The sequence below is a fragment of the Panthera uncia genome (genome assembly GCF_023721935.1).
Source record: "Panthera uncia isolate 11264 chromosome A1 unlocalized genomic scaffold, Puncia_PCG_1.0 HiC_scaffold_16, whole genome shotgun sequence".
Lineage (NCBI taxonomy): Eukaryota > Metazoa > Chordata > Mammalia > Carnivora > Felidae > Panthera > Panthera uncia.
In genome coordinates this window covers 75,833,263-75,860,799 of record NW_026057576.1, presented here as the reverse complement: position 1 = coordinate 75,860,799, position 27,537 = coordinate 75,833,263, and the positions used below count along the sequence as shown (strand labels likewise).

General features: G+C 43.0%; 1 protein-coding gene across 1 annotated transcript in view; it reads right to left on the bottom strand.

The window, feature by feature from the left end:
- Positions 1-27,537, bottom strand: part of MYO16 (myosin XVI) — a 458,605-nt gene that overhangs the window by 408,822 nt on the left and 22,246 nt on the right. The window contains exon 2 of the mRNA XM_049647209.1: positions 5,179-5,249. Coding sequence (XP_049503166.1) covers positions 5,179-5,249 — 71 coding nt within the window. The remainder of the gene's footprint in view (positions 1-5,178; positions 5,250-27,537) is intronic.

Here is a 27,537-nt window from a genome sequence, read left to right as displayed (position 1 = left end):
AAAAGATACTAAGATGTTGAAAAGCTGCTACTGTGGTTATTTTCTAATTACTACTGCTTCTCCCAGCTCCTGAAGCTTGAAAGACGTGTATAGTGAAGTCCAATGAACAGCCAATTCAGACACCACACTTTCTCGTAAGAGCAGGAAGTGATTAAAATTTAAGCTTCTAATAAAAATGCAGCCATAACCACTTTGATTAATTTCTTCTATTGTGTGAAAGATACATGCTGATTATTGTAAATGATCGAGCAATATGTAAAAAGACAGAGTAAAAATGAAAAGACTTTGTCTCCTTTCCCCAACCTGGGTCACTGTTAAAAATTTTTCTCTAGCCATCAAGATTTTCTCTGCTTTTGAAAACGTTTCTCTCTTTCCCTCGTCTCATCTATCTACCTTACTGTACTAAATACACTACACTCTAACGTACTTTTGATATTTACCAATATGTCATGAACAGATTTCCGTATCTGCTGTGGCTCAGTATTTTTGATAGCTACCTGATGTCCACCATGCAAAGACCTGTCTTCATGTCAAACTAGAATCCACCAGGTCAAAGAAAGTGTTGCCCATTTCTAACATATTTCACTTAAGCTTCACTGGGGTCTGCTGCTGTCACATTAAAAGAATTTGGATTTCATACCCCATTCAAGAGGGTTTGGTTACCATCCTGAGCTCCTTCTCAAGAGCTCATTTATTAGCGGTCAGAACATAAAACCCTGGGCAGTATTTCAGCAAAACCTATGTGATTCTGTTTCCGAATCCATAAATATCATAATTTATTTTTTTAAGTTTATTCATTTATTTTGAGTGAGAGAGAATATGAGCAGGGGAGGGGCAGAGAGAGAGGGAGAGAGAGAATCCCAAGCAGACTCTGAACCGTCAGCACAGAGACCAATGTGGGAGTCGAATTCACAAACTCAGACCATGACCCTGAGCCAAAATCAGGAGTCAGACATTTAAGCGACTGAGCCACTCCGGAGTTAAATCTGAGTTTTCGTCTATTTGCCCTCCCAAGACTAAATGCCTGGGGTGCAGATCCAGTTACCTGCTGTCAATATTTCCCCCCTGTCTCTCACAGGAGTTGACACCTGCCATATGTTTGATATGTGAATTATTTAATGAAGGGCAGGTAAACAAGCTAATGGGAGGCATTGGTTGAAAGTGTGAAAATTAGATAAAACTAAAGATTTTATATGATAAAATACACTAAAACCTTCTTCGCAAATGTCTACCTGTAATCCAATGGCATTTGTTCATCTCCAGCATCAAAGTTCTCCTGGCACTTCTGAGAGAAATGTACCGAAATCTACACTTGGAATGAGTTCACTCAGCGTTAACTAAGTTAAACGAACAAAACTCCGGAAATCTCAACAATCTCCGCAGCTTATTCTCGGTGGCCCACACAAACATATGCTGCCTTTTTTCCCCAAAGACGTTGATCTGAGCATCTATAATTAGAGCTTCAGTGCTGATAACACATCAGGCTTCCTAACGCAGGATGCCCCCAAGGTGGGGCAAACAGCAGACAGGCTCAGTTGACATTTCAGATGCCTAAATTGCCTTTTTCAATACCTACGGCATGTTGAAACCCTGTAATTTTCTCCCTCTGGCAACCTGCAATTTTTCATTTGCTTTTATTTACTCGGGAACCCCAGCAAAAGGGGACTCAGCACCATGCCCGTAGCCGGTTAGCTGTCACCGGGCTTTCTCATGCGCACTCCTCCTGCGCCTGCCCTTTATCTGAGGCTCACAGCCGTGCCTCACGGTAGAGAAACGCTACATACGTGCACTGAGTGCGAAGTTGATGCAGCATTTCCCTCTATCTTATCGCTTTAATCCTCTCCTTTCTTTTTTCCTTCTGATTCCACCATTTCTGAATCTTTATACTCTGTGACCTGGGCCTCAAATAACTAACTTCACATTAGCCAAAGAGATCCTCACGTCCTTGGAGCCCAAGCATGCATGCATGCATGCATTCGTTCATTCATGGATAATGGATTGAGTATTTCCTATACATCACACGCCAAGGACATGAAAGTATCTAAGACAGTCACAGGTTTTGAAAATTCAGGCTAGCAGAGAGAAAAGGCATATCATCCATTAATGAGAACCCATCGTGACAAGATCGCTAGAAGCCAGGACGGTGCGCTAGGAGATCTTCGATAAAAGGGTAATTAAGTCTGATCAGGAGGGTGGACAAAGGTGTCAGAATGTTCTCCCCAGGCAGGCGTGGCCTCCTTATCTTTCTCTTTCACTGTTTTCTGTTTACCCGTATTCTGGGTCTTCTCCAATCGGTGTTTGTTTTTCTCTCTCCCTCAGAAAACTAAACTCCATATGGGCACAGAATGTGTTCTGAGCCTTCGCACCCCTAATACCTATCACAGCATCAGTTATTAATTAAGTAGTTAACGCATCAACTTTCCTACTCAACAAACCTACTGAGCGTCCTCTGCGTGCTGGGCACCCCCCAGGCCCGGCAGATAAAATAGGCTGAGGAGAATATGCCCAGTGCCTGCTCTCAGGGAGCACACAGTCTAATAAACAGAACATTATCGTCGGGTCCGTAGTCTGTTTGGTGGCACCAGAAAGAAACCAGCAGTCAGTTGAAAGTCAGGTTGGTCGTGGAGTCGTGACGGCAGGCTGCTACATCCTCCAGGGCAAGCCAGGGGAGCCTGTTGTGTTAGAGGACTTCTGAATAGAGACCCAAGCAAATGAAGGCATGGGCTGCGTGGACACCTGCGGAGCAATGTTCCAAGTGGAAAGGACTGGAGCAGGGAGCACCTGTGAACATGGTGGGCACAGCAAGGAGCCACGAGAACAAGAGGGGAGTAGCTGGGGCGGGGCCACAGCGGAGCAGGTCACGGGATGGCTCTACGTAGGACTTTGGGTTTTTCTTGGAGCGGGAAGGAAAGCGTCTGGGATATTCGGATGGATGAGTGACGCTGATCGGGCTTCTGCGTGGGAACAGACTTCAGGGTAGGCGAGGAGGGTTGGGGAGAGGAGAGATGATGCTCCCTACCCAGGGAAGGGATGATGGTTTAAGAGAGGGTGGCCGTGGTCCGGGGGAAGGGAGACAATGGCATCTGGCTGTGTGTCAGATGTCCAGAAAGCAACCGCTGATTTGCCGAAGGCTAGGATGCACTTTCATGGGCTCGTTACCCTCAAGTGCATAACATATATAAAGAAGTGGCTGTTTCTTTCTCTCTCTCACAAAGACCCACACTCAGTAATAATGCATTCTTGGCAATATTAACAATGCACTGACGTGATTTGTTCGCAGAACAGGTCTTCCAGCACTCGGATTAGAATAACGGTGTGTTCTCTGAAAACTTTAAACGAACAGCTTGCAGGTGTCATTGGAAAACACACGACAAGAATGTTGTATTTGTCCTCAGAGGCCAGAGGGGAAGCTCTGTACTGTCTGCTACTATGTGACCCTGGCCAAAGTGTTTCATTCTCCTGTTTTCTCATTCCAACTAGGAAGGTAATAGAGGCATATTCCCAACCACACTGAGAATGAAAAATTAATTCATATGAAAATGCACCATAAATAATACAATATAATGTATATGTTGATCAATATCTAACATATCAGAGGCACGTCGTGGCTTAAAAGTTATTTTCGTATCTATTTGATCATCATGACACACGCAGCGGTAGGTACACATCACAACAAATACTCTGAGCACAAGAGCCCAGATAATCTGCCCATTTCACAGATGGGAAAAATGAGTCTCCGTGAGCTTCGGCATCTCCTCAAATTTAATAAAAGGAGTAAGTGTACATGCAGTTACATAGGAGAGGAAAAGACCAGAAGCATCTGGCCTGGGATCTAATCCTCTCCCGATCATCTTTTGATGGGGGACATAGAGACAGGGGTAGACACTCCCGAGGAAAGAGCGTAGAGCCTGGCCTGGTCTCTTTTGAACATGCTGATCACTGCACCTCCTGGTAGAGAGATAATCGTATCGTCCAAGGGGAGGATGCTTGTCTACAGAAAGCTGTTAGCAGCACGTCCCTGGCCTAGGATTATCATCACCATCAGACCCGGGACCCAGGGATTAATGAGGCAGGGCCCCACAGAAACATCACACAAGCCACGTAATGATCTGAGTATAAAATGGAGAGATTTCAAGACCAAAACACTGCAGAGAAGGAAAAAGTAATCTAGACATCTGTCTCAACCAACGCTGGAGAGAAACAGTTTACATTTCTTCTACAGACTGTCACCTATCAACAGTCTGAGTTATTTTTCCATGCTGCTGAGTGCATAAGAGGATTGTCTGTATCCCAGATATCCTGAGTCTTCTGTGGGTACAAGTTTCTCTTGTATGCACCGGTTCTCAGCCTAGGCTGTAAATTAGAATCAGCCGGGGGAGCCCAGAATCGCTACATCCCAGAAAAACTAAGTCAGAATCTCCAGACATGGGGCTACGGTTGGGAGGCGGGTGTCGGCCTTTTACAGCTCCCGGGTGATTCTAACGTGCAGTCAAGGCTGAGAACCCGTGCCGAGTCCTGAAGCTTCCGGCTGTTTGATGTATCGCCTTCTTTCACATAGTTCACAGTACCGCGAAGAAATACAGCTGATCTCTGACCTTGGTAGATGATCCTAAGTGAGGTTTTTCACATTATGTTAATTTTGATATTTTCCAAAATGAAGTCTTGAAGACCAGTGAATTGAAACCTTCCACTTAATTTTTACCTGAATCAGTAACAATTTCTTGCACAGGAACCTAATATTCTTGTGTTCATGCAATTATTTATTTGTTGATTGACTTATTCACTGCTTGGTCCCCAAAAGAATGCAGGTAAGCTTTATTCACATTTATGTGAACCTGGTCACCAGCAGAGTATCGAGAAAGTTCACGGCAGCAATAAAGGCAACTTGTAAAAGCAAGAGAATGATTGCCTAGGAGTCTCCAATGGATACAATACCATCTACTTCTTTTTCTACAGCATCTTCTTGAGGCCAGGAGTTCTGACTCCATGTATCAAAGATTAATTACAAACGTCAGTGCGGAAGTAAACACTGCAGGTCAATATCTGAGCCTGATCATTTGGAAACATCATGTGTTGACCAGCCTCTGGCACGTGTGCATTTGGCAACTGAGTTTGGAACCCAGGACTGAGTCTCCCCCCTGCATCCCCCCAGGCCTGCCCAGGCCATACGGTTCTCACCAGATGGAGCAGGGACCCTCCTGAGGAAACGGGGGTGTGCGGATCCGCGCCCTCCTTCAGGAGCCGGAGCGCTGCAGGACGGAAAGAGGAGAAGGCGGTTAGAGCACGTCTTTTATCCACCCCGTGAATACAAAACCTGTAGCGGTTCGTTCAGCTCTAAACTGCAAACAGCCACAAAAGCGAAAGAAGACACATTGATCGCCGTCTGACCTCAACTTCGTGTATGGAGGGCTGAGGGCATCTAACTGCACATTCAAACTTAATCCTCTATTTGTCCGTATAATTTCCTATCACAGCTGTGCAAATTATTCAGAAAAAGGAACACTTTTTTTTTTTTTAAATTGTATTTACTTCAATTCAAGTTAGTCAACATACAGAATGGTCTTGGTTTCAGGAGCAGAACCCCGTGATTCATCACTTCCAATGACACCCAGGGCTCCTGCCAACAGGTGCCCTCCTCAGTGCCTGTTGCCCATCCAGCCCATCCCCCCCCCCTCTCTCCAGCAACCCTCCGTTTGTTCTCTGTGTTTAAGAGTCTCTTATGGTTTGCCTCCTTCTCTGTTTTTATCTTATTTTTCCTTCCCTTCCCCTACATTCATCTGTTGTGTTGCTTGAATCCCACATATGAGTGAAATCACGTGATATTTATCTTTCTCTGACTGACATTTCATTCAGCACAATACATTCGAGTTCCATCCATGTTGTTGCAAATGGCAAGATTTCATTCTTTTCGATCGCCAAGTAATACTCCATTGCATATATATACCACATCTTCTTTATGTATTCACCAGGGGATGGACATCTGGGCTCTAACAAAGCCATACTTTGGCTATTGTTGATAGTGGTGCTATGAACATTGGGGTACATGTGCCAGTTCAGTTAACTTTATTTTTTAATCTCGTTAGGACCCATTGGTTTAAAATAAAGTTTATACTTTGCATGTTAAACCTCCTTTCATGTGACAGTAGTGTACCCATCATTCCAAGAAGCACTATGGGACAAGGCCATTTCTATCTAAATTACTAATGCCGGGGGTGCCTGGGTGGCTCAGTCAGTTAAGCGTCTGGCTTCGGCTCAGGTCATGATCTTGTGGTCTGTGGGTTCGAGCCCCATGTCGGGCTCTGTGCTGACAGCTCGGAGCCTGGAGCCTGCTTTGGATTCTGTGTCTCCCTCTCTCTCTGCCTCTCCCCTGCTCGCACTCTGTCTGTCTCTCTCTCTCTCAAAAATAAAACATTAAAAAAATTAAAAAAGAATAATGCCAAATAGGTCAAAACATATACCAATTATCACACTAAATGCACAGTGGGAAGGTGACCTGTGTTTCCATTTAACAGCAAAGGTGAATTCATTAGTACAAGGAACGCCCGGGGCATAAAGAGACCTCTGCTTCTTCCACTGGCTCCAGGGCCAGCCTCGCAGAAAGGCTCATCAGCTCCCCAAAGCACTCTCGTGGTTTCCACAGTTAACAGCAGTATCACAGTCTCAATAAAAAGCCGTTAGTGCATTTTCCACAAAAACTATAATTAAAGCAACAGTGACTCTTTTTTTTCTATTGTAACATAGAACTGAATGAAATGGCTCAGATTCAAACTCGTGCCTCACTGAACACACTCTCTTTCCATGAAGTTTCTTGGCAGTCTGGAGTGCTACCTGAATGTACCTTCTTTGCTATGGCACCCCAATTCTTTTATGTGTTCCAATCCCCAGCATGTCCCCATCTTCCCCAAAGCTAACTGCACGTCAGAAGGGGCACCACGGGTCCTGGTGGACACGGCTACTCCGGCAGTCCCCTCTCCAGAAAGGCCATCCCTTTGATGGCATGTGCACTGGAGGTGAACAGGGAAGCAGAACAGCTTGTCCAAAATGAGGGTAAGGTGGTGACAGCAGAGGCCATCCACACCCAGCCCCGCGTGCCCTCCAGACAGCCCTTCCTGAAATCGGAGTGCCTTTGTCCAAATGTCTCTTCCCAGGGAACTCAGACACATTCCTGTGGTTGGTCCACAGCAGTCACATGTGGCTTCTTGGATCTGTACCTGCTGATGCCCGTCCACACCCTGAGAGCATCCTTAGTAGGAGAACGTCCACACCTGTTCATCTTCCAAATGGCTTCCTCTTGGGATGCTCTTTCTCCAGTGAAGAATTTAATTCTCCTCGTAAGACAAATTCTCCAAATGTGGGTAGTTTGTTACAACACAACTTGCCCAAGATGGCTGTCTCACGGGATCGAGAGTAACCTGACAGCACGTGGGGCATCCATTTACTTCCTTGGGCATCCTGCCCCTCGGCCATCAGGACAACATCTAGGAAGGTATTGCCTTTCCTGTCCTCTCTGTATTTCTAGGAGCGGTCCCGTCTGGCACAACAGATGTCCTTTTGCCCCCCGTTCCTGGCTCTCTCTGTGCACACGAATTGTAAACGGACACACTTTCTGTTCCCTCACATCTTCTTACCCTTAATTTTTAAGAATTTTTGAATGTTAATTTATTTACTTTTGAGAAAGAGAGAGAGAGAGAGAGAGAGAGAATGAATGAATGAATAGATGGATGAATAGGGGAGAGGCAGAGAGAGAGGATCCCAAGCAGGCTCTGTTCTGTACCATCAGCGCAGAGCCCGATGTTCCTTGAACTCAGGAATCGTGAGATCATGACCTGAGCCGAAATCAAGGGTCAGACACTTAACCGACGGAGCCACCCCAGCGCCCCTTCTTACCCTTAATTTTGAAAAGTCCATTGCCGACAACAGAAAGTGAATTCAACATGTGTTATCAATGCTTTCTTCAGAAGATGAATAGCACTTTTACCCGAATGTTTATTTTTTTAACAAATGTACGTATTCATCTTGAATTAACTAATGTCTATAGAGTGCTTTTACAGCTTCTACAGCCAAGCTCTTGAACTACAAATACAGTAGGAGGCAGATTATATCACTTATGACATGTGTAAAACGCCATCAGATTTCTTGAATCAAATCCACCTTGCACATGTGTAGTGAGTTACACATAATAAGAGCCGGTGACACCCTGGCCTTGGGGTTCCACAGACTTGGCTCTGGGGTCTGGCCCCAATGGGAGAGCGACTGAATCCTCTGTGCCTCCATGTCCTGTCAGATCAAAATAATGGACAGTCACTGGACTCAGGTCATGGGGGCCCTGAGAGAATGGAAAGGGGACGACAGTACGGCATATTCATTGTGCCCCCGGCACTGGGTACCGATCTCCAAAGGATTCCTGTTAGTATAATTATTCTAAGTCACAAAACCCCATAATAACAGACTTTAGAATCCATAACTTAAGGTTTGTTCTCAATTTTCTCAAAACCTTCTGATTTTTAAATGTCGAATGTAAGCGTAGGACATGAAGAACCCCAACCTTGCAGCATTCACCCAGAGGATGCGTGTGTGATGTGCCAACCATGAAAGGGGTGAAAAGGATAAGGCAGGAGGCCGTGAGGACCATGACCTGGGGAGTGGACAGCTCGGAGGACCGTGCCACAGAGGAGACTACACCCTACAGGATTTGGACACCAGTTTGTGGGCAACAAAGTAGATGACAGGGTTTCAAGCAAAGGATTTGAAAAGATTCATGAGCTAAGCATAATATGGGCTGAATGTGTGTGTCCTTCCCGAATTCCTGTGTTGAAGCCTCACCACCCCCAAGGTGACCACATCAGGAAGGGGGCCCCCGGGGGCTGATGAGATGGGAATGAGGGAGGTAATGAGGACCGAGACCTCCTGGTGGGATTAGTGCCCTTATTCGGGTACGAAGAGACCACAGCTCACCTTCTCTGTCCTGTGGGCACACAGTGAGAAAGGAGGCCATCCATAAATGAGGAAGCTGCCCTCAGCAGCGGCCACGTCTGCTGGCACCTTGATCTTGGACTTTCTGGCCTCCAGAACCGTGAGGAATAAGTGTCTGTTGTTTAAGGCCCTGGTCTATAGCATGTCTGTTACAGCGGCTGCTGGAGGGCAACACAAAGGCCCGAAAGGGTCTCTTGCTCCCACCCTCTGTGTAAGTACTGGATGCAGGGTGCCTAAGCGGCTCAGTCGGTTAAGCATCCTACTTCGGCTCAGGTCATGATCTCATGGTTCATGAGTTTAAGCCCCACATCGGGCTCTGTGCTGCCAGCGCAGCGCCAACTTCAGATCCTATGACCCATCCCCCTCCCGCCCCACTCACACTCACACTTTCTCTCTCGCTCCCTCTCTCTCTCAAAAATAACCATTTAAAAAAATAGATGAATTCTGAAAGCAGATTCACGATCAGGCAGTGGGGTGGCAGTCACAACAGTGAGTGTGCACAGCTTTGTTGTGGAAGATAGAGAACACACTAGGCAGGCGGGGACACAGCGGGAGTCTGAGCTACATGGCATGGTGGGGGGGGTCTATGGAGCACTGACACCACATTCAGGGAGGACAGTCTGTAGGGTGTAGAACATGGATGAGTAATCAAGAGGCAGGGGGAGCCGCACTGGCATGCTGGGATGGATGGGGATGGAGATCTGGATGGATGCAGGGATGGAGGGAGGGAGGGAGGCAGGGAGGAATGGGTGGGTGGAGGGAGGGATGGATGGATGGATGGATAGATGGATGGATGGATGGATGCTGGGATGCAGGGATGCAGGGATGGATGGATGAAGGGAGGGAAGGATGGATAGAGTGATGGAGGGAGGGATGGATGGAGGGAAGGAGGGATGGAAAGCTGGACAGACAGATATGCCTTTATGTGTTTACTACACATTTTACTGATACAAAGGCTGTGTAACCCGCTCAATGTTGTAAATGCCATATAGCCAATTGATCTCACAGAATAATTTTGATGCTTTTTGTTGAACTGTTATATCCACAGCCAGTCTGTGGCTATAATTAGTGCATATGACCTTGACATTTGGGTAGATATTCTCACTGACACTGGTGAGTAGAGCTGGGGGGGGGGGGTGTAAAACTATGGCTGGCAGGCCAAATCCAGCTGTGGATTTTGTAAGACTTTGAATTAAAAATGATTTTTACATTTTCAAGGCATACATAAGAAAAGAAATAAAAAATAAAAAAAAACAACCAAAAAATCCAAGAAGACTGGGCAACATAGACTTTATGTGGCCTGTAAAGTCTGACATATTTTCTATCTGGCCCTTTCCAGAAAGTTCGCTGACTCCCCTGAAGTATGTCAGATGTCACTCACTTATCAAGGACCTGAGAAACATCTGTGGAAGTAAGACCAGGGTTTTTAGACAATGTATCATATTTTGTCACATTTTTGGTGCTGACATAACACATTTATTTTTAATCTTTTAATTTTTATTTTTGAGAGACACAGAGATAGAGCATGAGCAGTAGATGGGCAGAGAGGGAGACACAGAATCCAAAGCAGGCTCCAGGCTCTGAGCTGTCAGCACAGAGCCCAACGCGGGGCTCAAACTCAGGAATCATGAGATCATGACCTGAGCCGAAGTTGGACGCTTAACTGACTGAGCCACCTGGGTGCCCCTGACATAACGTATTTGTAAGTGTAGCCCTGAATGAACACATCCTCCAAAACTTCTTAATTCTAGACGATCAGTAAGACAGTAAATGACGCCGACTTTCGTGGTGTAATTCTCTCATCTCAGGCCCCCAACAAGAAGTCACCAAACCCAGGGTTGGAAAAAGATGTGACACATGAGACAGCACATGATTGGGGGGCACTTCCAGCACTCACCACAAGACACAAACGTGACTTTGAGGACCTAAGCGAACTAGTTAGGAAGTGATGAGTGTTGCGTGTTACCCTTGGTTTTATTGCCATCTACCTAACTGTAAGTTTGTATGCTTTTACTTTTCTATAGGCTTTGTTTCCCTGGTGTACAACCAACTGGCAAATTCCTGAAAATTTAACAGTGGGCTCTCAGGGGCTAGGAAGGTAAACTCAGCCCACCACGGGGTGGAGGAAGCCCGAGGTCGAGAAGGAGGGGGGCCAAGAAGGTCCAGGATGAGGCAGGCACAACACCCACGAGCTCCAGAACTTTGTGCCACAGTGACAGACAAGGAAGTCCCACCCCTCTCGTTTGGGCCACAGATCAGCCTACGGAGACAAGAGGTGGGGACCATTTGAGCATGGTTTTTCTCCCTGCATAGAATTTGAGCTATTGTCCCAACGGGCTGATTTACAGCCCTGAATTCAAACCACGGGCTGCACGCTAAGCGGGTTGCCCTTGGAGACCAAGGTGGGGACTCAGCTATTGACAAAATAAACATGTTTTCATATAAACACACACACACAAATGGTAGAGTGAGCTAAATTCTAGGTCTCTGAGAAGGGTTAAAACCAGACATTGTAAAGAACTTAGATGTTAAGATATAGTGAAGAAAATGCTACTTGCATCCTGATTATTTCATCACAAAGAATTTCAAAAGAGGAGAGGGTCCATTTTTCCAATGCCAACATAGCGGAGCACTTTTCTAAGTACTTGGGGTCTGACAGGCCAAGAACAGCAGCAGGATAGAGAAATTCCAAAACCAAGACACGAGTCAAAATCCATTTTCAGGCCCTCCCATTACTCCTTTTGGGTAAACCTACCAAATGTAGGTTAAAATACTTTCTCCCCAAAGGTACACGTTCACGGCAGCCTCGTAATAACGAGATTCCAATCGCCAGTCAAGTGAAATGGCAGTGTCTTTCTGTGACAATAAAATCCGCAGGAAAACAGCCTGAGGAAAAACAGCCATCTGGGGACCAAACAGAATAATGAAGCTGAGGCTTCCTTTTATAGTGTCGTCGCTTGGAACTGATTCAGCATTTATTGTATATTTGTGGCTTCGTCATCAAGCTGCCACAGAGCTCCGCCGAGATGTCTGTGTGCGGGGCATGATTTGATATTTAAAAAGACACATTCGGTCTTTAAATCTTCAGCCGTAGGGGTAAAAAATGGATGAAAAGACATCATAAAATTTTGCTAAGGAGCTTTACTTGAATATGCGTAGGCTGTCCCCACTCCACGTCCCCACCATCACCAACAATCCCCAAACCCAAGAGTTCAGCTGGTAATTAGCACTTGTTCCGAGTCTCCAGCTATTACTGTGACTTATCTGGGTGGATGCCACACAGCACATTTAGGATGGTTACTGGACAGCAACTGGGGACAGTAACTGCTTTGGGGATCCTGTGAACTGGTATGGATACCTCACTGCAGCAGCAATCAATGCTCATGTGATTTTCATGATGAGAGCGGGTCTATACTCACAAAGATTTTATGTGTAAAATCAATGCCTGGGTGGCTCAGTGGGTTGAGCGTCTGACTTCGGCTCAGGTCATGATCTCACAGTTCGTGGGTTCAAGGCCCACATCAGGCTCTGTGGTGACAGCTAGGAGCCTGGAGTCTGCTTCTGATTCTGTGTCTCCCTATCTCTCTGCCCCTCCCCTGCTCGTGCTCTGTCTCTGTCTTTCAAAAATAAATATCGTTTAATTTTTTTTTAAATCAACAGTGGGAAGGATAAATGAAACACACTATAATCTGGGGTTCTAGTTGTGTTGCAAGTCCAGTGAAAGCATTTTCTAGAGAGAGGAAAAGACAACTCTTAGGTGATAAATGTCAGCAAGTGGCAGGCTTGGTTGGGGGGGTGGGGAGGTGTACAAGAGTTTTTTATTTCTTTGCTCAACTCTTCTGCGAGTTTAATTTCTAAATAAAAAGTTACAAAGAATGACCACAAAAAATCAAGGCAAGGTCCTTTTGCCCCTGAAAGGATGGTAAACACATCAATTTAAGACTTCCAAAAAGGTTGGGGAGCCTGGATGGCTCCATTGGTTCAGCGTCGGACATCGGCTCAGGTCATCATCTCTCGGTCTGTGAGTTCGAGCCCCGCATCGGGCTCTGTGCTGATGGCTCGGAGCCTGGAACCTGCTTTGGATTCTGTGTCTCCCTCTCTGTCTCTGTCCCTCCCCCGCTCATGCTCTGTCTGTCCCTGTCTCAAAAATAAACAAACATTAAAAAAAATTAAAAAATAAATTTTAAAGACTTCCAAAAAGGTAGATGTGAGAATTTCCATAACAATCGATAGTCTTCTAAGAAATGCTTTAAAAGGTTTATCTTATCAATATGTCAACAAGGAAGGGAAGCAGAAAGCAGGAACAGAGAGATTAGGTTATTAACACCACAGGCATGTCTGCTTGCACAGCAGGAAGGATTCCCCGCCCTAAGTAGAACTCAAATTTTAGGATGTCCAACAATGACTTGAATTGTTTGGTGTTTTTTTTTTTTTTTTTTTTTTATAGATTTTTCTAGTTCAGTGATTCTCAACCGATTTTTCATTATCACTTCTTCTCTGTCAACGTCTACCATGAAATTGTAGTACCACAGGCATTCTGTCCATCTGTTCAGGTGCTGTGACCTCTGGAGGGCAATAGCCCATTGGTAAAGTTAACACTTTTCTCCCCCCAGAAAGACTTAGGGCCATTTCTCCCCAACCCTTCAGAATCACGCCCTAGTCCTACATCCAGATACTGATTCAGGCATCCAGGGATGGGATCCAAAACTCTGCATTTCAAACACACACTCCAGGAGATTCTGGTGCAGATGGCCACCTAAATTCACTTTGAGACAAAGTGCTAGGATTTTATAATCTTGGAAAATTACCTCCAAACACCTGACTTGGAACAAGAGAATTCATGGCAATGTTAAGAACTCATGGCAGATCTTTTCCCATTAATCGGTCATTGAAAACATGGCCCCTGGCACTGCTTGAACCACAGGAACCCTCAGAACACACTATTTATTCTCAATAAATGAATACTTAGCCAAACCTGTCTGAGCTGAATCTTGGTTTAGGGGGCGATCTGAGAGGTCAAGGTCCGAGTCAATGGGGAGGCCTCAGGTGGTGCTGGAGTCCAAGTCTGGGGCAATGATGCTCAACCCTCATTATGCTTAGAACGTCTCCCAGAACTTAAAAATAAATTAATCCCCCGGTTCTGTCACCAGATTCTTAAAATCAGGAAGCGCCCAATTATGCATATGTTTTTAAGGTCAAAGTACCTTGATGATTATGATACTGGGAAGGGTGGGAAACAGTGGAAATCAGCATCCAAAGGGCTGGCTGGCCTATTTGCACCCCAGCCCACAGCTATCTGAAGAGGGTCTAGTAGGTTCTGAAGCTCGCCTTGAGGACCTGCTTGGGTTCTATATTCAGGGGAGGCGCTCAGTCACACATTAAGTGGTTGCTTCTGATTTGGATCAGGTCTACCTATGATAGAAGATAGGATCCAGTAGGCAGAGAGGGAAAGATTAGGACCTGAGGTCCCTGGGTGGGGAGAAACACCTATTTGGGAACAATGCTGGGGGTGTGTGGTCACAGCAAACCCCTTCAGGCTTAAGGTTCCTCTTAACAATGGAACAGACCCCACCTACTCTCCCCCAGGGTTCCTTCGGGAATTTGATGAAAGACCTAAGTATGGCCAGAGACCACCCCTCCTACGATGGAAAGGAGCCCATCAGGAATGGACAACCCAGCACCTAGAGCGATCCAGCCAGTAAGGGTAGAGCCTGAAAAGGACCAAGGGGGAAGGGATGGGGGAGGGGGAGGGCTGACCAGAACCTTATAAAACAAGGACCCTCCCCTACAGTCCTCGGTGTTAACTTTCCAATGTCCCCTCTCGGCAAAGAGAGCTTTTCTACTACTCTTCCCTTCTGATCTTACACTTTTAATAAACTTCTGCCCGCTGCTCATTCTGTGTCCCCCTCTTCCTTCTTCGAAGCGGCGAGACAACGAACCCCGGGTATTGTGGTGAAAAATCCTGCAACAACCCACATCAACAAGACATTCAAGAATGCCACCAGCCACTCTCCTGGAAGAGGAGACCCAGGTGGTCAGGGATGAGTTCGGGTTCTAGGCTTAGCAAGAGAACTACAGACAAATCAATCACGTGCACTGAGGACCACCTTAGTCATACTGACCTACTGGGCTTCTGGTAGTTAAGGCTAATTTCGTATTACTTTGCAACGAGTTTTTGTTGTTGTTGTTTTTTTCCTTTGTGTTTTTGTTTTACTTTGCAATTAGTTTAAGAGTTCTGCTTTCCTACTAAACTTGGTCAAAACTGGATCTGATTAAAATCTGGAAGTTGTGAGACTGAGATCCAAGATCACCATGGCCAGGCTGATTCAAAGCCCCACCTAACCCACTTGTGCGGCTGTGACTAATGCAACAAATGTCCAGTGCGTGTCTTTTATGCGCTAAGCACTGTTTCAGGAGTTGGAGGTATAGCAGAGAAAAGAATAGAATAAATCCTGCTTTCATACAGTTTATAATGTTGTGGGCAACAACACATGAAGACAGAAGGCAAACAAGCAATTATTGTATATTAGAAGGATTTGTAGTTCTTGAACACTGGTTGGATATGGTGACTCTTTTTGGAAAATGATTTGCCATTTCTCTCTTCAAATGTTGCTTGTAACCCCTTTCCTCCCTTCCCCGCCTTCAAGGCCATCACTGGCAAGGAGCTGAAAAAGTATTAAAAAAAAAAAAAGGCTTCTATCAAACTCACCTGTTCTGTAGAATTTCAACATATATTACTGTGCTTATATGCCTGGCAGGAATGAGGAGTGGCCTCTGTACCTAAACCAATCCTAAATCATGACCTCTCTGAATATTCCAGAACAGACCCAAAGTGACGGTTTTACAACCACACACAGTTAACTGCACCCTATTTGTTCAGACTGCGATGGAGGTATAGTAAATCCAGAATGTACACAATATAAATACATGCTTTGCTTTTTATTTTCTCTCTATAATCCTCTCAATTTACAACACATCACTTCAAAATGGGCTTTATAGTTCAAATTTTAGAAGTAGCCTTAGCTTAAAAAAAAAAAGGATTCATCTTCCAAAAATGGTAAAACAAATGACATACATAATTGACATTGCTACTAATCTAGAATTCTCTTTACATCTTATGGTAAAAAATGGTAAAAAAAAAAAAATGGTAAAAACATGAGGTACACAATTGACGTTGCTACTAATCTAGAATCTCTTTACCTCTTAGGGCAGTAAAGAAAAAAAAAAGAAACAATAATATAAAAAACATCCTTCAAAGTTACTAAAATGTGATTTACTTGAAATGAAAAGTAAAACAAATATTTACCCTCTTTTAAAAGTAAGGTAAAGGGGAATGGTGGGGGGGGCGAGCAAAATAGGGGAAGGGCAGTAAGACTACCATCCCCTGAGGAGCCCTGGAATAACACACAGAATTGTTGCATCATTACATTGTATACCTGAAGCTAATATCACATTGTATGTTACTTTTACTTGAATAAAAATAAATCATGACAAGCCAGTTTCAAAAAACTAAATCTTAAAAAAAAAGAAAAAAAAATAAGGCAAAGGGGAGAGAAATATCTGAGTATTTATGCCACTGACCACGACCTAAAGATAAACTCAGACAGAAGAGAGCAGTAGAAAGCATCCTAGGCTAATCCTTGATTTATTGGTAGTTGGGTAGATGTAGTCTTTTATTCTTTCTTATTTTCCCTCCAGTCTTCCTCACCAGGTAACTGGCAGACATAACACTGAGTGCAGGGTATTTTGTGAATTCCAAGGGTCTCACAGATACTCTTGAGTTTTAAACTCATTTCAAAAGTGAAATTTCGGGGCGCCTGGGTGGCTCAGTCGGTTAAGCGTACGACTTCGGCTCAGGTCATGATCTCACGGTCCTGGAGTTCGAGCCCCGCATCGGGCTCTGTGCTGACAGCTCAGAGCCTGGAGCCTGCTTCAGAGTCTGTGTCTCCCTCTCTCTCTGACCCTCCCCCATTCATGCTCTGTCTCTCTCTGTCTCAAAAATAAATAAACGTCAAAAAAATTTAAAAAAAGTGAAATTTCATATGAGCAAAGTTTGCTCTGCCAGCCTCAACAAATTGGAGCAACAGACTCCCTGAAGAAAACTGGAAAGGCTCAACAATTTTTTTTTCAATGCTTTAATTTTTCAATGAGCTAAAAATAGAGTGAAGTATTACACGGAAAGACACCAGGTACCTTAAAGCTATCACAAATGAAAACACTTGAGAATTGGTCCAAGAATAGGCAATGTATGAAAGAATAAAATGTCTACCACCGGAATGTTTCCAGGTTTGGTCGATTATGAATACAGCTGTTCCCAACATTCTTGCACAAGTCTTTTTGTAAAATAATGTGTTCATTTTTACACGGCACATACCCGGAAGTGGGGGTGCTAGAATACAAAGGATGCACGGATTTGAATGTACTAGGAATTGTCAGAGCTTTCACAAGTGGGTTATACCATTTTACACTCCCACCAGCAATACACCATGTTCAAATTGTTCCACGTTCTCATCAACGCTGGATACTGGCTATTTAATGGAGCCATACTTATGGGGAAGACGACCTCTCTCCACGTGGTTTTCATTCGCAGCACCCTCATGAGTTTTAAGGTTGAGAATCCTTACACAAGTATTAGTCACTGGGAGATCCTTTTCTGTGGCTCCCCAGTCTCCTATCCAATATTTTATAGTGCATTTTAGTATGTTTTCTTACTGGTTTACAGCAGTTCTGTATCTACTGCATATCATTGCTGTTCCTTTATTTGGCTAATGTAGAAAATCACAGTACTTTTCAAATGATAAAGTAACCTTGCATTCGGGGATACAGACAATGGTCTACTTTGTTTGCTTGGTGGTGATTCCATGAAATTCACTTTTGATAAATCACAGGTGCACCTTTATTGCCAAATTTTACTGTGTGTTCTGTTTCACACTAAAAGATTAGAAGATGAAAAAAGGTGCGACAGTACTGTTAAAATAATGAGTGCTAACGTTTCAAAATCCTGGATACTAAATAATAACTATTCTTTGGTAAGTCTACCTACAGCAGCTAACATCAGTGAGAACAAAAATGCTCTCCAGAAACAAAAATTCTTGTGTGCCACGAGATGGCACGTTTCTCCTTCATTTCCCAGGACATTCTTCATATCAAGGAAGCCATGATATATCCCTATGAAAACCCCAATGCCCCTTTTTTTGAAAACATGGAAAGCTGATCCTAAAATTCACATGGAATTACAGGGGGCCCTGAATAGCCAAAACAATCTTGAAAAAGAATGAGAGAAAAGAAAAAGAAAGTTGGATGCCTCACGTTTTCTGATTTCAACCCGTAATAAAACACTACAGTAATCAAAACAATGCGGTACTGGCATAGGATAGATGTACTGACCAATGAAATAGAATTGAGAATCCAGAACCCGTAAACCCATACACAGATGTTTAACAGATTGTCAATGACTATTCCACATCATTCAATGGGGGAAGGAATCGTCTCTTCAATAAATGTGTTTGCAGGGACAACTGGATGGCCACCTACAAAAGCATGAAGTTGAACCATTATTCACAACATATAAAAAAATTAACCCAGCAGACCCATAAATACAGAGAACAAACGTTAAAAGATTTAAGTGGACGCTCCTCCAGAGACGATATACACACATGACCACGAAGCACATAAAAATGCTGAACATCATTAATCATTAGGGAAACACAAATCAAATGAAAACCACAATGGTACCACTTCACACTCACTAGTATGACTACAGTAAATTTTAAAAATAAGAATAACAAACATCGGCAAGGATGTGGAGAAACTGGAACCCACCCACATTGCAAGTGGCAATGTAACTCTGATGGTTCTTCAAGATGTTAAATACGGATTGCCATGCTAACCTTCCTACTCCTAGGTACAAACCCAAAAGAGCTGAAAACAGGTACTTGAACAACTACTTGTTCATGAACGTTTATAGCAGGGCTATTCACAACAGCCAAAAGGTGGAAACAACTCAAATGTCCCTCAAATGACTGATGGATAAACCAAGTGATTATACCTACAGCATGGAATAGTATTCGTCCATGAACAGGAATGAAGTGCTACACGTACAACACAAATTAACCTTAAAAGTGTTAGGCTAAGTGAAAACAACCAGACAACAGGCCACATACTGGGTGATTTCACTTACTTGAAATATCAACAATAGGAAACCCACGGAGATGGGAAGCAGATTAGCAGTTATTAGGGTTGGGGAGGGGTAAATGGAGGGTGACTGCTTAATGGGTATGGTTCCCATTTGGCCGGGGCGGGGGGGGTGGGCAGTGAAAATGTCCAGGAACGAGATGGTCCTGATGGATGCACAACACTGTGAAGGTGCTCACTGCCACTAAACTATACACTTTAAAGCAGTCAGTCGGTCAAGTGTCCAACTTCAGCTCAGGTCATGATCCAACAGTCCGTGAATTGGAGCCCCGCATCAAGCTCTGTGCTGACAGCTCAGAGCCTGCAGCCTCTTTCAGATTCTGTGTCTCCCTCTCCCTCTGCCCCTCCACTGCTCATACTCTGTCTCTCAAAAATGAATAAACATTATTTTTTTAAATAGTTAAAATGAGACGTTTTATTTAAGATGTATTTTACCACAATTAAAAAGTCATCATCCCCCTGTTGTAATGTCTTGAACTTTATAACCTTCTTAAGCCACGTACATTTTATTACAATTAAGTTTTATAAAGCTATATTTACAGAGAATCTAACGTCACGTAACTTTATTTATATAACTCCCATTTGTGTTTTTCGATAATTCTGAGGTAGAAAGGGAACAACTTTGGGACATAATTAAGTCTTCTTATCTGCATAATATTCATTTAGAAATTTTTTCTCCAATGTGCTAAACGTCTACACACTTTAGTTCCCGTAACAATCTCAGCAGAATAATTTTGATTTCATAGGTATCGTTTCTGGTCACACAGAGCTAGTCTGGTCAGCACCATGGACACCAGTTTTTACAATTTTCAACTCAGCCTCAAATTAACCACAGGCTCTTAGCTGTCCCTAGACCCACCTATCCTGCTGTTTCCCAGGTTCCTATTTCAACCACTTACTTCCTTTTGGAGTCTCATTAATCATTACATTTTTCTTTTCTATACTCAGACATATGCCCCATTAAGCATTTATAACTGTTGTCCCCAGAGAAGCTCATGTAGAAAAATATGTACCGTGTGACGCATTAAGGCAGAGAGATTAATGCCGCCCCCTAGGAAATTATCAATTCCAATTTCAGTACTTGCCAGAGGCTTCAGCATTCAACAAAACTGAGGGAGCCCGCCCCTTCCCGGGATGCTGATGACTGCAGAAGCCGCCAGACAAATCTATCTAGCGGTGTTAGGTCTTCCCATGGAAGGACTGCCCGACAAACACAAAATCGACAGTATTTAATGTCCCTGCACGTGGAATAATTTAGTTTGGATTCACCAATTTGCAGTGTGTGTCTTAAACATTTTTGGAAATCCAATATTATGCACACCGGTGAAGTTACACTGGTGAGTGGTAAGTACCTCGGCTTGTCCCCGAGGTACCAAGGACACTTCTGTTCCTTGAAGCACCAAGGCAATATAAGGCATGCATGGTGGAAATCATTCTTGAAAGAGCAGCCCTTTCCTGGTGTCCACGTCTGACTTAGCCAAACCCCATATTGAGCGTTTACGTGTGATTCGTGATGTTCTTTGTTTAAGGATTCGTTACCAAATGTAAAGAGAAGGCCAAAAACGTCAGTGGCAAGGGTAAAAATGAGTTAAGCTGCAGGGAGATTTCAAAATGTTGTCCCTGGAAGTGGTGCCTCTGATGGAGAGACACTAGAGACAAATGGGCTTTTGTCCTAAGGTGCCATGTGGTCAGCCTCCAAACCAAGGTCTGGTGCCCTGCTCTCCTGAAGCTCACGTCTGCGGCAGTGGGGTTAGTCTGGGCTGTTTTCCAGCCTGTTGACAGTCATCAAATACACAAGCAACTAGTGTCGTGGATCATAAAAGTCATCTCTCTTCAACCCAAAACTCCCTAAAACAACAACAATAGAACACTGGTTTAGCCAGAAACTGGAATGATGAAGTAAATGACAGAGATCACTGAATAAGTACATCTTCCATCAGTCTGGACTTGACACGTAGTAAAAACAAACAGCAAAACCCAAATGATCTCTCTTCCTCCTCTTCTTCCCCCTCCTCCTCCTCCTCCTCCTCCTCCTCCCCCTCCCCCTCCTCCTCCTCCTCTCCCTCTCTCTCTCTGCCTCCCCTTAACTTTTCTGCATGACCCAACCAGACCACGCTTATTCTCTGGTTTTCCTTCTGTTATTCAAGCTACAACCTAATAGGCAACACATGGACAGACCACATACAAAAAGCGGATCCTTTCTGAAAGGAAGAAATTTGAAGTAGGCGTCACACACTTCCCCGAGCCTCACACTTATTTAGGGGACACAACCACCCAGCTGTTACCTGAAAACATGTTGGACACAGAATCAGGCCAACGCTTCTCAAGTCCACATAGGTCAACATTAGAGCCTGACTCTGATTTGGACACGTAAAAAAAAAAAAAAAATGGAAAAGTATAAATAATAATCTGTTAATACCTCGGTACGTGAAAACTAATAAAAACCTACAATAAGAATCATGATTTTACAAATGAGGGAATGGGGACTGAGGACACACAAAAATGTTCAGTTACATTAGAGGATAGCGGTGACTCAGGCTTTGATCCCTAGCAACGTGAAGAGTTAATTCCAGAACTGAAGCTCTCCTCGTCTCCCTAATTCCATGCCTTTCTGAGAATGTGTCCTTGGGGGCTATATTATGTGTTATATAGTGTTTCCTTAAAAAAAATTCCAAGAAAAGTTTTACATATTTTCAGAAATGTTTTATATTACAAACATTAATTTGTTATTAACACAAAAGTGCCATGAGTTGACATTTCATCACACAGATTTTGTGTTCCCCAACAGAGTCCTGGAGGCAAATAGCTATGTAACTCTGAGATTTATGGCCACCTTTAAGACAGGAACTTAAATTAAGTAAATACATGGCACTTGATCTATTTTAGGAAGACTTTGCCCTTCTGGAAATCAGTTGAACACCTAACTATATTCAAATGTATTTTTTTTGAGTTTATTTATTTATTTTGAGAGAGAGAGAGAGCAGAGGAGGCGCAGAGAGAGAGAGAGAGAGAGAGAGAGAGAGAGAATCCCAAGCTGGCTCTGCACTGCCAGCACAGAGCCCAACACGGGGCTCAAACTGACAAACCATGAGATCATGACCCGAGCCAAAATCAAGAGTCAGACGCTCAACCGACTGAGCCCCCCAGGTACCCCTGAAATGTATTTTCTAAGCTTATGAATCCAGCGGCCACTTGATTGTTCCCAAGGCATGAAATGAAATTCCCTGTGGCCCGCACGGTCTTCCTGCCCCAGAGCAGTGGCACCACTGGTGGGATGCCTCATGCAACACAAAACCCCACAATCCCATCCCATTTTCCTTAGATTGTAAGTTCTCTATCATAGTTCTAACAACACCATTTTATAATAATTATTTACACAATGTTCAGACTTAAGGCCTGGCCCCACCTACTGCTCATCGTTGCATCAAATTTTGGTCTGGCGCATTCAGACTCTGGCTTCTGAAGTTTTAAGAAGTTTACTTTTTGTACTAGGCTACAATCTTGTATTTTCTAATCATCAAAACAAAATTCAGATCATTATCACATACCCGAGGTTCTGAAAAAAGGATTTATCATGAACATTTCTCTAGGGTTTCTACATGTATAATTAGAAAAAAAAAAAAAAAAAAACAAAACACTGAAGCTCCAAACTAAGAAAAAGATAGATTTTTATTCTCATTGGATCAAAAGATTAGCCCCTTTGAAGCCTCTGGAATATACTGGAAGTTATAGTCCAGAGTAGAGCTGACAGCGAAGATAGGCGGCTAGCCAGAAGATTAAGGGATTAATGATAGAGTTGAAAGGCACAGATAAGTCACATGCCTCCAGAATGAAATGGCTGAGACATCGTCAGGGAAGCAGTGACATACAGAGATAGCGGGAATGCAAAATGGTGCAGCAATGGAGAAAGCACAGAACCACAGAGACGCTAAAGAAATGGACGGTCCATCAGCAAGTCCAAGCACAGGTGGCCACAGGCAGGAAGGAAAGAACACTCTGAAAATAAAGCCTCCTAGGCACAAAAGTCCAAACGTGCATGGTTATTTTACAGCATGATTACGTGCGCGCGCGCGTGTGTGTGCACGCGAAATCCAGTATTTTGTGCAAATGTGATCAGCTTAATTTCACTGATGACAATCACTCTCAACTATCAGAGCAGTCAGTTCAAGCAGTTTAATTAAGAAATTGGTGTAACTATGTAGACAGAACAAAGTTTATAGAACATATCTAGGAAAAAAAATTAGTAGACAAAAAATGATTATATAGATCTATTTGGTTCAATATCTTTCGTGGTAAGGTGATATCTGGCATAAATGTGTAATATTCTAGTCTTGTCTAACTTGCCTACCCTTTAAAATATTCTTTTTTAATTTTGCTTTTTCCTCCCAAAGGAGTTCTTTTTTGATCTAACTTGATCATACAATCTAGTTGTTACTTTCAATAGACCTTTTTACTCTGGTTTTGTAATAAAGATCTAAAAAAGTAAGAAGGTGATTTAAAATCAACACTGAAAGAACTAGTATTTGAGAAATAAGAATATAACTCAAAGTGTGAATTTAAAAAAAGTATATTCCGAGGCACCTGGGTCGCTCAGTTGGTTCAGCATCTGACTTGGGCTCAGGTCGTGATCTCATGGTTCGTGAGTTCGAGCCCCACACTGGACTCTGTGCTGACAGCTCGGAGCCTGGAGCCTGCTTTGGATTCTGTGTCTTCCTCTCTCTCTCTGACCTTCCCATGCTCACTCTGTCTCTTTCTGTCTCTTAAAGGTAAATAAATGTTAAAAAAATTTTTTTAAAGCATATTTGTAAATCCTTTGTCATGAGTTGATTTTTTTTAAGTATATTTATTTATTTTGAGAGACAGAAAGTGTAATCAGGGTAGGGACACAGAGACAGGGTAGAGAGAGAATTCCAGGGAGGTTTCATGCCATAAGCGCAGAGCCCAGTGTGGGGCTTGAACTCATGAACTGTGAGATTACTACCCAAACCGCAACCAAGAGTCAGACACTTAACCGACTGAGCCACCCACACGTCCTGAGTTGTCTTATTTTATATGTTTCAAATTACATACACTACTAAAACAAGGAAAAAAATATGCAGTGAGGAGAATGATTTTGCACTCTGGGAGTGGCATATATCAGCAGGAGAACTTTCCTTCAAGGTTGACACTATAAACATTTTATAAAAAGAGTTTTAAGTGTTCTGAATGGTATTTAATTCACTTAATTCTGCAAAGGCCTTTACAACTGTTTCAGGGTTAACCCCACGTATTACAAAAGATATTTTTTAAACTTTATGTTAAAAGGAAAGTTTAGCTTAACGAAATAAATTTTGAATTAATCTCTTTAGAGATGTGGAATTCAAATGACTAACAGAGGGCAGTGTGCATAAGTGTGTGTGCATGCGTGTTACAGAAATGGAGACAGACAAAGAGAGACCTCCGAACATGAGCATTTATTACCAAGTTCTAATCATGAAAAAGACAGAGCAGATGGTCAGTGGGCATGCTCTAGGGTGATCCCCAGAATCTTCGCTTTCTGGTGTTCATGGTCTTTTATGACTCCCTTGGAAAATAAAACAGGGGTTTTAATCATTTGCAAAAAGCAGAAACAAGAGAAAAGAAGGAAAAGGTGAGGGAAAGACAGACAGAGGACAGCTGAGAAACTGACACACCCCATGTCCCAAGCCTTCCCCGGAGCCGGAGGCATTCACAGAAGGTCCTCCACGGGTATTTTCCTCTCGCGTTGCATCATCCTACAGAGGGCCCCCAAGTTTCACCTTAATAGTAAAAGGATTTGAGTGTATCTTGTAGAAGGCACTGGACTTCCTATCTGAAAAGTGAGGGTTTTAAACAAGACACAGAGAAAGCTGTGGAGGGTGAGCCGAGAGCCAGTTCATATGCAGACCGCGTAACTGACAAAGGCACGTACGTAATTCATTATATTCTGTGAAAATACAGGTGCCATTCTCAGCCCCCACTGCAAGGTGTTAGATGTAGAGTCTCATTTTGAAGACTGTTTATGTATTCTACTGTTCTCTCTGTGCCTCAGTTCATTGGTTCTTTTCCGCCAGAAATGAAGTAACTAGAAATACGTTGGCTGACATGGTATTGAAATCCATTTTGGTATTGGATAAGCTTTTCTGCTTCGGCTTCTTTGCTGCTATTAGGTTTTTATCTTTTGCATTTCAAAGGCTCTCTCAGGGCACTTGGGTGGCTCAGTCGGTTGAGCATCTGACTTCGGCTCAGGTCATGATCTCATGGCTGCTCAGGTCATGATCTCTTGGCTCCTGTGTTCGAGACCCGGGACGGGCTCTGTGCTGACAGCCCGGAGCCTGGAGCCTGCTTCGGATCCTCTGTCTTCCTCTCTCTCTCTGCCCCTCCCCCAATACTGCTCTGTCTCTCTCTCTCTCTCTCTCTCAAAAATAAATATTAAAAAAATTATTTTAAATATTAAAAAACTTAAAAAACTCTCTGTTCATGCATTCACTTTTTAAAGAAATAGCAGTTAATAAAAACAGAATAGGCAAGAAAATAGGTTATTTGTCTCTGTTTAAGTTAGATAAGCTTTGACAATAAAAGTTTGGTCAATCCTTACCAAAAATAAACATTGAAAAAATAATCAAAAAATGTCTACTACTCGCATAGAGATCTTTACAGGTCATTCAAGTAAAACGATTCATTTTGACTACTGTAATATAACCTCATGATAAAATTTTGCGCCTTTAAAATTATGAATTCAATTAGCTACTAGGATCTTTTTAAATGTCTGATTGTGACATTTAAGAGCAAATATACATACACTAGGATAACTAAATTTACAGTTATCCACAATATATTTTTAAAGGTTCCTCACAATAAAAATTGTGGTATAATATAAATTTAAAAAATCACATTACCAATTCACATGCCAATGATTGATTCCAAAACTTACTATCTTTGCTAAAATTTATTTTCATGAAGCACTTTAATAAAGTCATACAATTTTATATCCCCTCCCCACGGCCTGTCCAGTGCCCACCTGCACAGAACATTCAGGAGACGGGAGATGAATTTGTTAGGAGGCTGTTCTCTGCCTGCATCAGTTTCTACTTCTGCACTGAAAATAATTTATACTTGAAGTTAAATCTTATGAGAAATTTGATCCTGAGATTTTCAAGAATTCTAAGGCAATTCTGTGGCAGCTTCCAGTTGTGATGGGAGCATGTAATTATTCTGGTATAAAGACCTGGAGAATCACTCTATGATAATATTGTGGGAAACTCTATAAAAATCAGGCAATCCAAGTATGTACAAAATAATAATAAATTAAGAATAGCAGTAATTGTAACTTACACTTACAAAACTGCTAATTCATATTCATGTATTTACAGAGTAGACATTTTAGATGAGTAAACCAGACACTGACAGATTAGTTAACTTGCCTAACTTGCACACCACCTCCCAAGGCAGACCGTTCTGAATACATGAAATCACTTCCTTATGTAAAGCTAAAAAAATTATGTTTCCACGCAATGGCAACCCCCTGGATTTCTCTACCCATTGGATCCCGCTGAGAACAAGTCTAAGTCACAAGAAAAAAGTAAAATAATAAATAAATAAATAAATAAATAAATAGAATAAATGAATAAATAAGGAGTAAGTTCTACATGGCAGTTCTTCAAATGCTCAGAGCCATTCGTCCCTGTTTGAGCCTTCTCTCCCCTCAGCCAAACACACGTTTCTCTTTGTCTCTTCCTCCCTAAAATGGTTTTAGGCCCTTCACTGTTCTCACGGTTCTGGTGAGCTACTCGATCCTTATGTACCAAGGCCCCCGTGTTAATTTACATTACTCCCTGACTTCTGCTTCTCTTGGTTTAGAAACTGTACTTCTATCAGTAAAGCTTTTGATTTTCCTAACTGGGGAAGGTAGAACACGAGTATCACAGCAAATCACATCTCCCAAAGTGAGTCATCGTTATTTTAGAATGTACATTTGCCCCAATTAATTTTCCTGTTGGTGGATTAAGTACACGGTTCAAATCCATAAAGATTTTTTTTAGATTCTCTTTCTACATTCGATGTGTTTTCAACTCATCCCAGCTATACATTTAGGAAATGCATGCAGGCCACAAATAACAGGTTTCAAATGGACAAAAAGCAAAAATCCCAGAGGCGGCAGGAATTCTGAACCTGAGGCTGATGTGTTCTGCATTTGGCAGATCAGCTCTGATCAGTCTAGTGTGGTTCAACGTGAAGAAAACATCCACGTGGAATACACAGAAGAGTCTGTGATAATAGTTATCTAGGGCATCAAAAACTTGACACCAAAGCCAGGCCAGGGACTTGCCCATGACCTTACCTTTGCGATAACTGTTACCAAAACATTGCAGT